At 34.2% G+C, this 15,023-nt stretch overlaps 2 protein-coding genes across 3 annotated transcripts; both read right to left on the minus strand.

Annotated features, from left to right (window-relative positions):
* Nucleotides 1-780: 780 nt before the first annotated feature.
* LOC116004599 (probable WRKY transcription factor 4) lies at nucleotides 781-5,945 on the minus strand. 2 transcript variants are annotated; one of them, XM_031244714.1, is made up of 5 exons: nucleotides 5,194-5,945; nucleotides 2,532-2,702; nucleotides 2,017-2,465; nucleotides 1,753-1,911; nucleotides 781-1,480 (listed from the first exon to the last, which is right to left on the minus strand). In XM_031244714.1, exons 1-5 carry the CDS (start codon nucleotides 5,647-5,649, stop codon nucleotides 1,201-1,203), a joined length of 1,515 nt encoding a protein of 504 aa, XP_031100574.1. In that variant the 5' UTR covers nucleotides 5,650-5,945; the 3' UTR covers nucleotides 781-1,200. The 2 variants fall into 2 exon arrangements, with proteins under 2 accessions (XP_031100574.1, XP_031100573.1); XM_031244713.1 differs by having other exon boundaries at nucleotides 2,017-2,702; nucleotides 5,194-5,944.
* A 1,891-nt stretch (nucleotides 5,946-7,836) lies between these two features.
* On the minus strand, nucleotides 7,837-10,208 carry LOC116004164 (uncharacterized protein At5g01610). The gene is made up of 3 exons (XM_031244089.1): nucleotides 9,955-10,208; nucleotides 8,816-8,870; nucleotides 7,837-8,478 (listed from the first exon to the last, which is right to left on the minus strand). The coding sequence occupies exons 1-3, from the start codon at nucleotides 10,054-10,056 to the stop codon at nucleotides 8,099-8,101; spliced, it is 537 nt and encodes a 178-aa protein (XP_031099949.1). The 5' UTR covers nucleotides 10,057-10,208; the 3' UTR covers nucleotides 7,837-8,098.
* Between the last annotated feature and the right edge of the window lie 4,815 nt (nucleotides 10,209-15,023).

Genomic DNA, 15,023 nt, shown 5'->3' on the forward strand with positions numbered 1-15,023 from the left:
ATGACCTGGAATCTCTCTTTAATTTAGCACTGCCAAAAGAATTGAGAACTGATTCCTTAATAGAAAATATTACTTATACTATCAAATAACAACACAAAAATATTACTCTAACAATTGACCACTGCTTCAATTCCCATTCTAAGATTAGTGGGCTCAGCCAGAACATGCCCATTTTGGGCTGCCTAGATGGACTGTTTACTTTTCGTCCACTACCAATTTTGGAATTATAATCCATCTTGCATTGTGAATCTTCAATCATTATTGCATGGACCATGGTTCACACAGTTGTGTGGACAAAAAATAAAAAGTACATTACTTTTATACTGTAGGTACATTATTTTAGGGTACATTATTTTTGTACTGAAGATACATTATTTGATATATACTAACAAATAATGTACCTACAGTACAAACATAATGTACCTTCAGTACAAAAATAATGTACTTTTTATTTTTGGTCCACACAGCTGTGTGGACCATGGTCTATGCAATAATTTGCAGTGAATCTTAATTCAAAATGACATTCAAATTATGTGTCTGTAGTTACTATATTGTATCTACAATTAACCTATAAATAAATTAAAGACACATAATATGCAATTAACATATGCAATTAACATAGCTACAGACACATAATTTATTAACAGAGGAAACTAATTTGGAACAACCCACCGATTAGGGAATGCCTATACATATGGAATTGTATTCAACACTCGTTAAGATGCTATAAGAGCTCAGTCTCAAAGCGCAAACGCTGAGATTGAGATGTACCAACAAAAATAACTAAACAAGTATAGATTCATTGATGCCACAAATGTCTTTTGGTGTACAAACCTTATCACAAAATCTTAAAACCAACTATCAAATCATCAACATGAGTTTGAAATGATCGACAACAAATGAAACGATCACCGATCATTCCACCTTTACTTCACAGCAAAAAACAGTAAAACCTTTGGGATAAATATAAGGCATTTACAGAAAGAATACACACGTAGTAATCTTACAATACGCCCTTTCTAAGATTTTAAAGTGGTTTCTATGTGAAACATCACGGGCAACTTCTTCTTGTTCCATAACCTGTAGGTTGTATCTGAGTAGAACAACAAGAATTGGGTCTGTTCTCTATCTTGCTTTGCGGGAAATGTGTCATTACCTGCTAGCTGCCTTCTCAACTGTCTGTTGAGTGAAACCCGCATATTATGTAATCTGTTCTTCTTTGAATCGTAGGAGAGCTACTTGCTGTTCATTGCTAGAATAGTCCGTTCCAAGTGCAGCCTGCTGTTGACCTGCAACATTGTGTGGCCTCAGTTGTGGCCCGGTATTGTTGTTTGATGTGTTGTGGCTGCTGTTCCTAGCAGCAGGAACATCATGGTTATGCTTGCCCTCGTATGTTGTTATGACAGCTTTAGGATCATTTGCGGCCCTCTCAATGTGTTTTCGTACATTACACCCGGGACTTGTACATTTATAGTAGCTTCTGCAAAAATGTGTAAAGGACTGCTGAGCATATGCACAAAACTAAATATTAGCATCTCAGCACCATGTGAAATAAAAGCTTGATGAGTATTATCTATTCATCTCTATTTTGAATAGTTTGATCAAATCTTTAAATAGTACAAAGTGCAGCATGAGATTCGAGTTGAGGGATGGACAATATGCCAACTAATTGAGAAAATTCCTTCTCTAAACTCTCAAGGAAACAATCAATAGACAAACATAGGATTACTTGGTCATTAATAGAAATGTTACCTTGGGTAGGGATTCCCTTTAACAACTTTCTGGCCATATTTCCGCCACCGGTATCCATCATCCAAAAGATCAACTTCACTAGTAGTCTGAACAATAATCCTTGGTTCTGTAACTGTCCGATGGGATGTAGCTGGATCTGGAACCTGCATTTCTATGGCCCTGCATACATGAAAATGGGTATGAATCCATGTTAACATCTACGAAGACAAGGATTGATTAAAAAACAACAATGGATTATTTCCTGCTATTGGAAATGAGGTATACCTCCGCTTTGATTCACGTTCATCATCATCTCCTCCATCGGCTCTAGTTTCTGCATCACCCACTTCTTCACTTTCACTTGATCCAGACGCATGTTCATGTGTAGCTTGACTTGATTCTTGATCCTTGGGCTTGTTAAAATTTGCTGTCAGGCCTTCGGAGCTCAGTTCAGAGCCACCTTGAAGGGCATAGGGCCCATTGGAGTTTCCAGGATCCTTGGCACCTTTTCTGTTTTGAGGCGGTTGGTGGTTGTGTTGACCCTTGTATATAATCTCAGTTATTTGGCCCTCGAGAGAGCGTTCAACCTTCTTCTTGACTGGACACTTCGGATGTGTACACTTATAGTAACTTCGAGGAAATTCACTTCCCTTGACATGCTTCTGCCCATACTTTCTCCAGTTGTAACCATCATCAGCAGGCTTGTCAACAGGAAAGGAAGCTGGTTCTATTCTCTGATCAGAATGGGAAACTTCAGATGATTCTTTCATGATATTATGATCAGATGCTTGAGAAGGCACCTGTTGATTTATTGTTGCATTTGATGCTATAGTCTGTAGCTGTGAATATGATGTTGCAGGAGCTGCTGATGAAGAAGAGTAGTCAGGTTGAATATGCATTTGGACTTGAGCCTGTGCAGCCTGAGTTGTAACTTGAGCAAGTGCTTGCTGATGAGACATTCCAAAAGCGCCCTGTATAATCAGAGAAAATAATAAATAAATAAATAAGTCGCTGGAATAGGTTTCTGGTAATTGAACCAATAGTGTCACTAGCGCAGATGTAGTAACATTCCCCTAATAAGAGTTTTGTGCTCGAGTCATTTACTGCTCAAAGTTTTTGGCAGGAATTCCATGCAGAGCTGATTGGCTAAACATACAAGGCTTCTACCAAAAATAATTACCATAACGGAGATTAGAAGAGGGAGGGGGATGGTAAGAGCCATCTGTATATCTCAGTGTATGAATGAAGCTCCAAATGGGGTGGATTCCAATGGCATTCTAAAGTTAACTTCAACACTACAACTTCCATATAGAGACCACAAAGCCTATTTGTGAAGTTAAAGTGGTCAAAAAGAACTTAGAAGACAGAGTTGCACTCCAGAGGAGTTGAATTAGCAGAAATGTTTGGTTGCTTCTGTGAGTGACAGCCGAAATCCTTCAAGACTCTGGAAATGGTTTAGCAGAAGTACCTACTTCTGTGAATCTTCTTCCATTAGGTCAATGGTTCAATTGGAGAGATCCCTATTGGAGTTAGGTTTGAAAATTTGTGACTTCCCTAAGCTGTAAAAGTCCAACTTGGTTATCAATTAATATTTGTAAAATGCTTAGAGCAACCACATCAATGCATTTTTTGTGGTTTTTGGAACAGTGCATGCTGATATGGAGGAGAGAGAAGGCAAGAGGTTGAGAAAAATGGGTTTGCTCTGCAAGGTTGGGTTTTTTGTGGGCCCCGCCTGGAGAGAGAGAAAACAAGAAAGGAATGAAACTGTGCGCGTTTCGCACAGAACAAATGCCCAGAGGATACAATACAATAAGTAAAGTAGCATAACCCCAATCAATTCCCGAATCCTACAAGCCCAATAAGAACTTCAATTCCACATCAATAGATAGAGATCTCATCAAGGTTTCGAGGATGACCCTTTCCTGCCTTAGAGGGAATGTAAAACATTCAAGAGATCAATTCATCCCTCCCAAAGGGGGAACTAGAGGATAGTAGGAGGAATCCATTAGTCCAAAGGGTGGGTGTTCATGAGAGGCTAAAAACTTTATCTAGGATTTTAGCAGGCCCTAGTTTTATTGTTTATGTAGTTCTATCTCGTATTTAGTTCATTCCATGCTTAATGCTTGTCATGACTCATCAGTGATCATTTATTGCATGATCTGAGCCTAATTTTCTTCTTTGTTTAGTTAAATAGCCAAAAGGGATGGTTATAGATTGTCTCTTGGATGAATATGATAGAATTAATGCCTAATCTTAATATGTTCTTATATTTGAATTGGTAGGTATGCCAACTGATCTATGAAATGCCCCTAGAGCCATTTATCCATCCTTGTTCTAATTTAGTTAGTTTCTCTAATTCCCTCTTCTCTTTATTTGCTTTTATTTAATTTATTTATCATAAACTCTAGTTTTGTCTGCTTAAAAAGTTTAAAGCTTTCTAATTTTGGTACCCTAAGCATTATAGATCAGCCTAGGAGGGGATAATACTCTACTGACTAACTTGTTCATCGTGTGCACTTACGGATTCTTAAGTTTGGTACATAGGAGAGCGTGTGCTGTCACAGCAACACTTGCAGATTTCCTTATTAAAAACACCACCAGTCCACCAATACAGTACAGTGTGAAAGGCTCCATATAAGAGCAGCCAGTACTAAACTTCTACTTCTATTCTTTTTGAGTTAATACCCGATTTAGTCCTCAACTATGAGTCCTAAACAACTTTTTATACTTAATTAGGTCCTCAACTTTGATGATTTTACCTATTATAGTAATTTTGTCCAAGTTAGTCTTCGACTATAGTGGTTTTTATCAATTTAGTCATTGATTCTAACAGTTAAAGACTCAATTGGGTAAAACCATCGAAATCAAGGACTTAATTAAGCACAAAAAGTCATTTATGACTAAATCGAAAAAAAAAAAAAAAAACCACTATAGTCGACTAAATTGGGTATAAACTCTATTTTTTTTCTTTTTTGAAATATTAGGTTTCACAGCTTACACGGACTAATCCTAAGCCCCACAACCCCGGGCCAAGGACGCTGAAGGAGGAAAATCACGAGTCACTCATTCAGTCCTCGGTATCCACCTGCCTGTAAACTTCTACTTTGATCTTATGAAAATAGGGCATAATGCAGGCCCAACTTCAAGGAACAAACTCCACTGTGCCTTAGTCCTAAATCCCTAATAGGAAATCAGCACCACAGCATATTGCGAGGATCTAATTAAGAATAATCAAATCCTTAACAACAAAGTTCTTTGCCTTAATCATTTCACCCTCCAAGAGCAAACCAAGCCATTCAATAATTAATGTCAAATTGTCAACTGCTCCGATCATCATTGATATTTTCTATATCAATCATTAACACTGACATGGTTATGCGTTTGCTAAATCAACTTTTCCATGAATCAAACTATGGAATTAACTTGATAACAAATAATAGATCTCCAAGGGTTTGTAAATACCTGACCAGGCGAAAAGAGCGCACTAAATCCGGGTGAATCAAGCAAAGTCGTGGGGCTCAAACCAGGCGGTATGGTAAACATTGACTGTTGAGTTATCGCTAACCCTGCCGGCCGATTATGCTTCAACCTAAAATCTGAATCTCCACCGCTTCCAGCAGCGGACTCCTCCTTCGCCTCAACAGGCTGAGGCGGCGGAGGCGGCCGAACACCGCCAAAAGCGGCGGGAGAAGCCATGGCGCCAGCTAACAACTGCGAGAAGGAGGGACACTCGGAGTAGGAATCTCCCTCCGAGAAAAAATTCGAGACTAGAGTCATAGGCCCCGGGCTTATCCCGCTCATAAACCCGCCCGTAAACAAACTCTCCACCGAACTCCGCGGCGGCAGAGTAATCGTCGGCCGCTCCGGAGCCGATCTCGAAGCCGCGGATGATGATGATCCTCCGTCGTTCTTAGCCATTGAATTCGCCAATCTCCACCGCCTACTGACAAACAAATTCCGTGTTAAAACCAACCGCTATCCCTTTCCAAATCACAAATAAGAGCAAATTTCTTCGTCGGTTCTTTTTCCGTCACTTTCTCTTTCTAGAACTGAAAGTCGTCGCCGTGCCGTGCCGTCGTCTTCTTCCTTGCCTCTCTCTCTATCTATATAAACAGTGTTTTTTACTCCATAATCAATGAACAGTAGCATAGAGGATCTGAAACCTTTCTGCAAAAAGTCCACGCTGCAGATACGAAAACTAGAGAAGTGGTTTTTTCTAGATTTTCTCTCTCTCTTTTATTTTTGGTTTTCTTTCTTGTTTGAGTTTTTGTTAGTTTTGACCCCAAATATTTATAATTTTAATAATTTTATACTCATTTTTTAAAAATTATCTTGCCAACATTTTTATTCTTTATTAAACTATATTTAACCTCACTATTTTTTATATGTCACAAGATAAGACTATAAGAGTGATTTAACTGATCTATTATATTATTGTAATCCTATAAATTTTATTTGAAGTAAGAGTATGATGAAAACTATTTGATTGAGGTGTTCTTCTAACCCTTCTAACATCACCACGACAAAATTTTGTGTGAGGCCATCTCACGGGTCAGTATCGAATCAAGATGAAATGTAAAAATATTACATTTTACTTCAAAAGTATTACGTTTTTCCATATAAGTAAGAAACATGTTATCACTAATTAGAACGGAGTATTACATTTGTTAGTATAAGTATTACATTTGCATATTGATCCGATCCGATCGGACCCATTTCACATATAAGGATACAGTCTCACTCAAGTGTGAATTGAAGTGTAATTTTAACTACTGCTTCTCTATTCAATTTAATTTTATTGTGATATGATAACTGCAGTGTAATAGTTACACATAATGTGGTGAATTCATTGTGAGCACCAGACACGGGTTCTCCCACTTAATATGTCGCTTATTCACCGTGATTTAGCCATTCACTATCATGTCTGGTTGAGATGTGGAGTGTTAAGAGTGATGGAACTTTACAACAGAAAACAATTATATCAGAAAAGTGACTATAAATTATGTGATTTTTTTAGGATTGGAAAACATTTCCCCTTTTAAAGCATTTATATTAAGGAAAAATACTATTTAAACAGTAAAAAAAAAGTGAATTATGATTTTGCCCCTGAAGACTTGAGAAAGAGCGGGTTGACGTCAACGTGGGAATTTGCGGAACTACAACTACAAGCAGCCTGGCAGGCTAGCTGCTAGCACCACAAAAAAATAAAAAATAAAAAATAAATAAAAATACTAGAAATTATTTACGGACTACTTTTAAAATTTAGGGAATATGCCAGTTTGACTTAAGATTATTCCTTCTTCTTTTTTTTTTTTAAATTTCAACAATTAAAATGTGTAATTTATTAAAACGCCTTTAGTTTGAATATGATAATTAAAAAATGATATCATAATCAAATACTTATTAAACAAGTTTGGTTTTAGTTAAAGTTGATTAGTTATTTTGGTAAGAAATTGAAAAGAAAAATATCAATATGCCAAGTTTTATTTTTATATTCATTAATAATAATATTAGAGATGTGTGTGTTGAAAGTGAGTGAGAATGGACTAGTGGCTATTCATAATGTGAACCAAGTTGAAAATGAAAAGGACCCCTTCTTCAATTTTATCTTGGGGAGCCAATAAGAGAGTTGTGTAATCAAAATTGAATGTGTGCTATCAAAACTTACTTGTTGCAAAGTGAATTCATGTGTTGATTGATTGACAAATGACAACTAACAACGAACATCTTCCCCTTTAATTGACATATTCTACTGGACTCCGATTTTCTACTCCCTCACTTTTACTCTATGACCTCCTTTAATTGGCATATTCTACTGAATTCCAATTTGTTACTCCCTCACTTTTACTCCATGATTTGACAAGATATATGTTATATTCATCATGCGAGTCCCAAAAAAACTGTCAACATCAAACTTTTGTGTGAGAAAGTAAAAGTAAAGAGTACAATTTGAGAGTCCAAGTAGCATAACAAATATAAACAAAAAAATACTTCTCTTACAAAATTTTTAGATTTTAGATTTTAGATGTATCAACCCAGGTTATAGTAGTACATTGGTTCTTTAGTTAGAAACCTAAATATGTATTAGTCATATTGAGCTCTACCTAATCCAAAATCCATCTATTATAAAAAAACCCTAAATTTGGGAAGAGTTCTCCCATATACAAACAACACTAATATAATGCAACCCTAATCAAGCAAGCCATCTCATGAGATAGAGAACACGAGCATCTTAACACCTTCATTCTATAATTTTCCATTGTAGAATGGCTTTGTTGAAAAAGGATAACAAAGCACCTAAAGGCACATCACATTGCATAACCAATAACCAATAAGGATGGATAGTAAAATGCATATCATGTTTATTTCAAAATTCCTTTACTCTAAGAGCCTCGCGAGGGACGTTGTAGGCATCCATTGGCCTCGCCTTCTTCACTCCCGCGTTGAACCAAACCTTGTCCGACTTGTACCCTTCAACGGATACGCTTGTTACCTTCACCCATACGATCACTTTCGTCTTCATCCCTTCTATGCCCATGAGCTTGTCTCGAAGTAGAATGCCCTTTACCCGAGTTGCATACCGTATAACAGATCCATCTTTGAAGGTGACCTCACATGCAGAGGGTAGGTACACAATCAGCTTCGATTTTGAATCATCGAATTCAAAACTTGTTATGTTCTCCGGGAAAAGGCCAGGCGGTAGATTGTGTTCTCGCAGAAGATCCGCTAAGCTTTTCAGGGGCTTTCCTAAAGAGCAGTAAAACACGGATTAGTCTGAGTATGGTACAGGCTTAAATGTATTTCCTATAGTTAGGGCCTACAGCTTACTCAGACACCTCGTGGTCTAACAAAAAACAGTGCAGTAAAAAACGCAAATTGATAGTTATAGAGTTCGAAATTGAAAAGTAGATAAGAGTGGCAATATTTGTTGATTTGTTCAAAAGGGCATTTCACAAATGGCCCAAGGAATTGCAAACTTCGGTTTGGCCCGAAAATGAGGGGTTTTCACAAGCAAGCACCAAATGTTAGGTCCCAAAAGTCAATAACACTACCAAAACAACAAATGCTTAATGTAAACACAAACCTTTTAGCTTGTTGAAAATCCACTTTGCCTTCTCTTCAACAGTGTTTGATATAGTCTGCAAAAACATGAATGACATTTCAGTAGTAATATTTAGAACAAGGCCATAAATTCCCTGCAGCATTATAATTAAAAGAGAAGTAATATTTCATCAAATGGAGCAACTTGACCATTTTGATTTTAGAAAGGCCATGTACAAAAATGTTGGCTTTATAAAGCTATATATTCTCATCTTTCCTTCCTATGCTTATAATGACAGTAAGAAAAGTCAAGAAAATACAGATGAACAATCCCTTTTCTCAGCTTAATTCAATGCCTAGCTTTAAACATGACCACTAATCCTAAAATTGGTGTTCTAAATAGTTCACCAAACAAAGTAGCACTACTATGTGTTGGGCAGAAGCCGGTCAACGCCAAGTCCAGAACGAGCTAATTAGGGGTATTATTGGGCGGAGGCTTAGCCAAGTCCAATACCTTACCTTTCGAAAAGGTGACCTTATAAGAAAATAAAACTACACAATTGCCACAGTATTACTAGTTATAACTTGACTTTAAGCATTTGGTCTTAACAATTGATATTAAAGCCAAGACCTGGGGTCCAGTGACACCAAGTTACACTTCAATATGGAAAATGGGAAGTTATAGTTTCGAGCCTAAGTAGAGGATAAGTGCTTAGGGTGGAGTCCCGTACAAGGCCAAGTTAAAATAAAAGGTAAAAGGTTATACCTTTTGACATTGATAAACGCTTAATTTTAACACTATTTTATGAAACTAACCAAATACACCAACACACATCAGACACCACCACTAGCAGCCTCAGAGAAACCAAACTGGTAGAGCTGTCCCCTGGATATACATAATGTCCTTTTTTGGGGATAAACTGCTTGAGAAAATCAAGAACCCTTACACATACCCTTTAAAAAACACACACACCCCACAATATCTGCATCTTCATTTTTCATTTCTAGGGAAAACAACTGACAGATCTAACTATATAAACAAATGCCAAATGCCCACTCCAGAAAACCCCAAAAACCTCATTAGCAAATTTCAAAGAATCTGAAGCACAGAGAGAAACCCAAAAGAGCAATTGAGTGACAGATAAAGGAAATGGGGGAAAATGGATGCATATATATACATACATTGATGTCCCCGGAGATGTTGTTGAACTCTTCTTTAGCTTTCTTTGTGAGCCAAAAGCTCCCAGCTTTTATGCTTCCAACTTTCATCAGAGCTTTCTCCATTGAATCTTGATTCTATTTACTTCTCTTTCTGCAGATCTTCAAGCTTCTTTAACTTCTTGGGAAGCTGGAAGCTCACTCCACACACCACAGTAGTACAAATGTACAATACAACACTGCCCCTATGCCTACTTAGATGTGTGAATAGAATATGGTTTGTGGGGCAAAATAAAGTGAGATAAACATGCTGTCTAGTGTTGCGGTGCAGCTGTACTCGAAATTCGCCACTCACTTTACCCCTTAAATTATTGAAATATACACTAATTAATGCGTTGGAATTACATGTACCTAGCCGTCTTATATTCATTCAATAATTATATAAATCATGAGATTATAACCAAAGAATCAATACAAGAACGGGATTTAATCTTATAACATTCTTTCGAAGAAAAACATCTTAGCACAAGGTGTTTGGCATGCTAGTTATAAAACAAAAGTATTTTATAACATTAAAAATACTAGGTAATGTTGTAATAACGGGTCTTGTTAGAGTGACATGTAATAATTTAAAATTATAATTAGTGATTAAAACAATAATAAGTAAAAGGGGCATATTTTTCCTATTAAAAACAACACAATAAAATCACAAATTTTGAAATACTTCCATGTCAAGGCTTTTGAAAAAAGTATTTTAAAATAACTATAGACATCTTAAATGAGCTATACATTATCGCATGGAACCTTCTGCAATACGACCCAAATACAGAAAATATCAATTATTATATCTTAGATTATAGTTCACCGGTGGATTAATTATATAAAGTTTACTTTTAATATTAAAATTTTATATTTAGTATATTAAATGTTTTATTATTTAAAGGTTAATTTTGGATTTTGGATTCATGCGATAGTCATTGTACTTCGATTCATGCGCTTGTAATTGTAATTCCAAGGTTATATATATTACGGAGTAGTTGTAATAACATTAATGCTTTTCACACTTTTTCTCAGATTTTAATCTAAAAATATTTATTTCTATATTAGGAAAGTTGGTTTGGACGGGAAAATGCATGCTCATTTCCCTTTTTTGACAGAAAATTTTATTTTTATATATGTATCGATTACAACTATATATATTTAGAGTTAGTTTAAAAATTCAAAAAAATATTTTTAATTACTCTTTAGGAAATGAGTCAGTGTTCGACAGAGGAAATTAAAAAATTAGACTAAAATCTACAATATAAGATAGATCATGGTCCATGGTATAATTTGCCTACAAATTTTTATCATACTCGTCCAAACAATTCTGGTGGGCCTGCTAAAAAGCAGTTTTGGGCTTGATTTACACATTGGGTCAAATAATTGGATCTATAGCTCCTCGTTCTACCCTAATTTTTACAAACTAAGTTAATTTTTTTTTTATTAAAAAATCTATATTTATTTATTTATTTGATTTGTTCACATGCTTCTTCAACTAGTCAACTAAGAATTACACACATAGACTAATTTTGTTCTTGTCGAGTACGACGTCAATAGTGACAAATCACTCATTTATGAGTTTTAAGGTAATTGCATTCTTAGGACACGAAGTTTGTATTAGATTATTAATATGATATTTATTATTAGCACTATATTCATTTATTACTTATTATTTAGCTACTTTTATTACAAATTAATGAAATTAAACTATTTTAGTTTAACTTAATTAATAAGTAGCCCATGAATAATTAAAAAAAAAAAAGAAGTATAAACACACTAAGAGGTGAACATTAAAAGGTTAAATAAGTTAGAGGATTATTCAACTAAAAAAAAAAAAAAAGAAGCTACTCCGTATTTATCAAATAAGGCCATAAAAATATAAATTGAGTTAAATAAGATTCAAATTAAATTATTTGTGGAAGGGACAACACATAGAAATTTTAGAGAGGCAAGGTATATAGAACTCTCAAATCGTATTCCATGATGTGACAGACACGGATAAACTACTTTTTTTTTGTGTGGATCCTAATTCAGGTGTCTACATCAAGATTTTGTGTGTTGGAGTAAAAGTTAGGAGTATATTTTTTTGAGTACTATTAACTCTACTACAAAGTAGTACATGTTATATATTTTTTCTATCTATTGCAGTCCAAAGAGTTAATACTGCACAATATGAGTTTGATATTATGACATTTTCTTAAGGAGAGTCACAAAAGTACCATTAGAGAAAATAGGAGTATACATAATATTTTCCGGCAAGGAATGTGAGAGACCGTGTAAAAAGCATATGGCGTCCAATGATTTGGAAGTTTTCATGACGCGGAGGGTGCAATCTTGTCAGGAAGACGTTCCGAGGGTATTGCTATAAAAAACTCAATGAATGGAGGGTTTTTTTTTTTAATTATAAAAAAAAAAAAAAAGAAGAGCAATAGTCATGTGATCCTATTTTTGTTGAATTAATCTTAAATTCATATAATTCCTTTCCTAAAGTTACTGTAAAGTAAATTGAAAATCGTGTAATTATAAATCAAATCAGCCAAGTAATTTGTGCTTAAATGACGAGGTCATGAGATCGATCGTCAGTGGAGGTGTCGAGTAACACTCGCAGGCGGCTTTGTTTTCCAACTTTCATGTTGCCTGAGGAGGAGACGGTTCGCCATCTTGGGATTTGAAAGGGAAAGAAGAAATAAATTTATAGAGGAGAATTTTCGCCGCACTAGATCTGGATTTGCATGCAATCAAGTATATATGTAACTAACTATACGGACTGCCGGAGAATCTTTTTTTTGTGTATTAAAATACCGTTTTTGCCCTCGATGCACTACTCTTATTTTTACGTCAATTTCTCTTGCTGTATTTTCTTTTTAACATTTTATATTTAAGTTTAATTTTTTTTTAACATTGTATATTCACGTGGCTTGCAAGATTTCTTTATTTGAAAGCTTGCAAAGCCTGCAAATGGCTATCGAGTATAGCATTGTAGCATGGGACAATCTTTTGTACTTTTTTAAAATTATTTTTAAAATTTTTATGTTACACTAAAAGAGTATTATAAACGTATGTAAAAAAAAAATATTAAGTAAATTACAAATTTGATGATATGAAAATGTGTATGTGTTTGTGGAGAGTAATTTTATCTTATGACTGGTTGTTGTATTTGCATTCTTTAATTCAACCAAACACTAAATATAATTTATGAATTTCATTCTATTCATGAACGAAACAATAAAATGGAATTCATATATTATACCTTACATATTCAATTTCTTATGGAATATGATTTTTATTTGATCAAAAATTATTTTATGAACCAAACATGATGTAATAGTTTTATTGTTAACGAAATTAGCGAGCTGCTTATATTGTGATAGCTGAACTTATTGTAGGTGGAATCACATAAGTACATACCATTAAATGTTTTAGTTGGATTAGACCAAGTTGGCTTAATAATTTGAGATAGGTTGGAATATATGGACCAAACATTAAAAATATTAATTAGTTCAACGGGGTCCATTACCTTAAAAAAATTTAAATTTGTACCTCTTTTTTTTTTTTTTTTCAATTTCTTTAGTTTGGAGTTATTAGGTTTATCAATTTAAAATAATTTATATATATTTTATAAGAAATAACTTTATTATATAATCAATTTAAAATGGTTTAATTTCAATTTTTGTTGGCAGTAATTCCATTGGTGGGTAGTTGGATCCCTATAAATTATATTGTAATTTTTTTTAATTCAAACCCATTAGGGAGTTACGCAGTGATCCAACAATCATTCATAATCTATAGATTAATGAATATAACTCTATCGTAGAAATTCTCAAAAAAAAAAAAAATAACTCTATCGTAGAATTTAACTATTTATGAAGTAGTGAGATATTTTTTCAATAAATCATATCTAAATGTGCAATCTGGGCGAAACCCGTCTTGTGATTTTAGACATCAAACGATTACAAAGAGATAAATCAACTTACATTGTTTATAGCTTACAGGCTTACACCAACTCGAGGTTGCCTGACTGGCATAGTTTATGTTTACTAAACTTTGGTGTGTGTGTGTTTTTTTATTTATTTATTTTTTTAAAGGAGGGTGGAAAAAAACTTTATTATGATTCCAAATAATTGTGTAGCCTTATAACAGAGTTATAATTGTGAGTCACAAAAAGGTTGTTTTGAAAGACCAAATTAAAGTTGAAAAGGTGACATTCACAGTTCGAGATTGCCATAAAATACGGAAAATATCAAAAGACCCAACTTTCCTAACTATTACATGAATGCAGAAATGCCAACAATATAATGATGTCACAATAGTTTAATCTCAAAAGTAGTCAATTTTCCTTCTATAATTCCTCAATTTTTTTTTAAATAAAATAAAATAATCCATGGCTTTTAGCACCAAATCAATTGTAGACTTGTAGTATTTTCCCTTATTTATATACGGAGTTATTCTTTTCATATTTTTTTTAGCACTAATTATGTGTTATTTGTACATCTATAGATTTGTATACAAATATACATATATTTATGTGACATAATGATAATATTTATAAATTAGTGGGCAATCATTATTTGATTAAGTGAAACTAGATCAATATGTGTAAAGTTGTATATGAAAATATGTATGCATTTATCATTCTCTATACTGGTGAGATTAATGTCACTTTTGATTTTTGCATTATATTTACATTAAAGTAAGAGAGTAAAATATTTATATGATATTGTGTTCTCTATACAACTCTTTTAGTGTAGAATCACATATTCTTGATGAGGAAAGACGAGTGGATGGAGTTTAACGCCCCACCACCAGGGTGTTGCACAACTGTTCATGACGACTGCTTGGATGCGATGAGGTTGTGTAGTATTCATGCGCCTATGTGAGGTATTAGCAGGCTAATTTTGGGTATCACCCTCCGTCAGTTTTCCAACAAAAAAATAAAAAAATAAAAATTGGTTACCTTATAATTCATTTAATTTATTATGTAATAGTTGAAACAATTTTTCACAATTTTAATTTTTTATAAAAAAAAAAAAAAAAAAAAAAAAAAAAAAAAA

Source organism: Ipomoea triloba, chromosome 14 (assembly GCF_003576645.1).
Source record: "Ipomoea triloba cultivar NCNSP0323 chromosome 14, ASM357664v1".
Classification (NCBI taxonomy): Eukaryota; Viridiplantae; Streptophyta; class Magnoliopsida; order Solanales; family Convolvulaceae; genus Ipomoea; species Ipomoea triloba.

Excerpts from the sequence above, each read along its gene's own strand:
- LOC116004599 (XM_031244713.1), bottom strand. The coding sequence starts at position 5,649 with ATGGCTAAGAACGACGGAGGATCATCATCATCCGCGGCTTCGAGATCG. Across the intron at positions 2,703-5,193 it reads CGCTCTTTTCGCCTGGTCAG|GGCGCTTTTGGAATGTCTCA; the intron begins GTATTTACAAAC and ends CTGATTATACAG. Across the intron at positions 1,912-2,016 it reads GAACGTGAATCAAAGCGGAG|GGCCATAGAAATGCAGGTTC; the intron begins GTATACCTCATT and ends TCATGTATGCAG.
- LOC116004164 (XM_031244089.1), bottom strand. The coding sequence starts at position 10,056 with ATGGAGAAAGCTCTGATGAAAGTTGGAAGCATAAAAGCTGGGAGCTTT. Across the intron at positions 8,871-9,954 it reads ACATCTCCGGGGACATCAAT|ACTATATCAAACACTGTTGA; the intron begins GTATGTATATAT and ends ATGTTTTTGCAG. Across the intron at positions 8,479-8,815 it reads GATTTTCAACAAGCTAAAAG|GAAAGCCCCTGAAAAGCTTA; the intron begins GTTTGTGTTTAC and ends ACTGCTCTTTAG.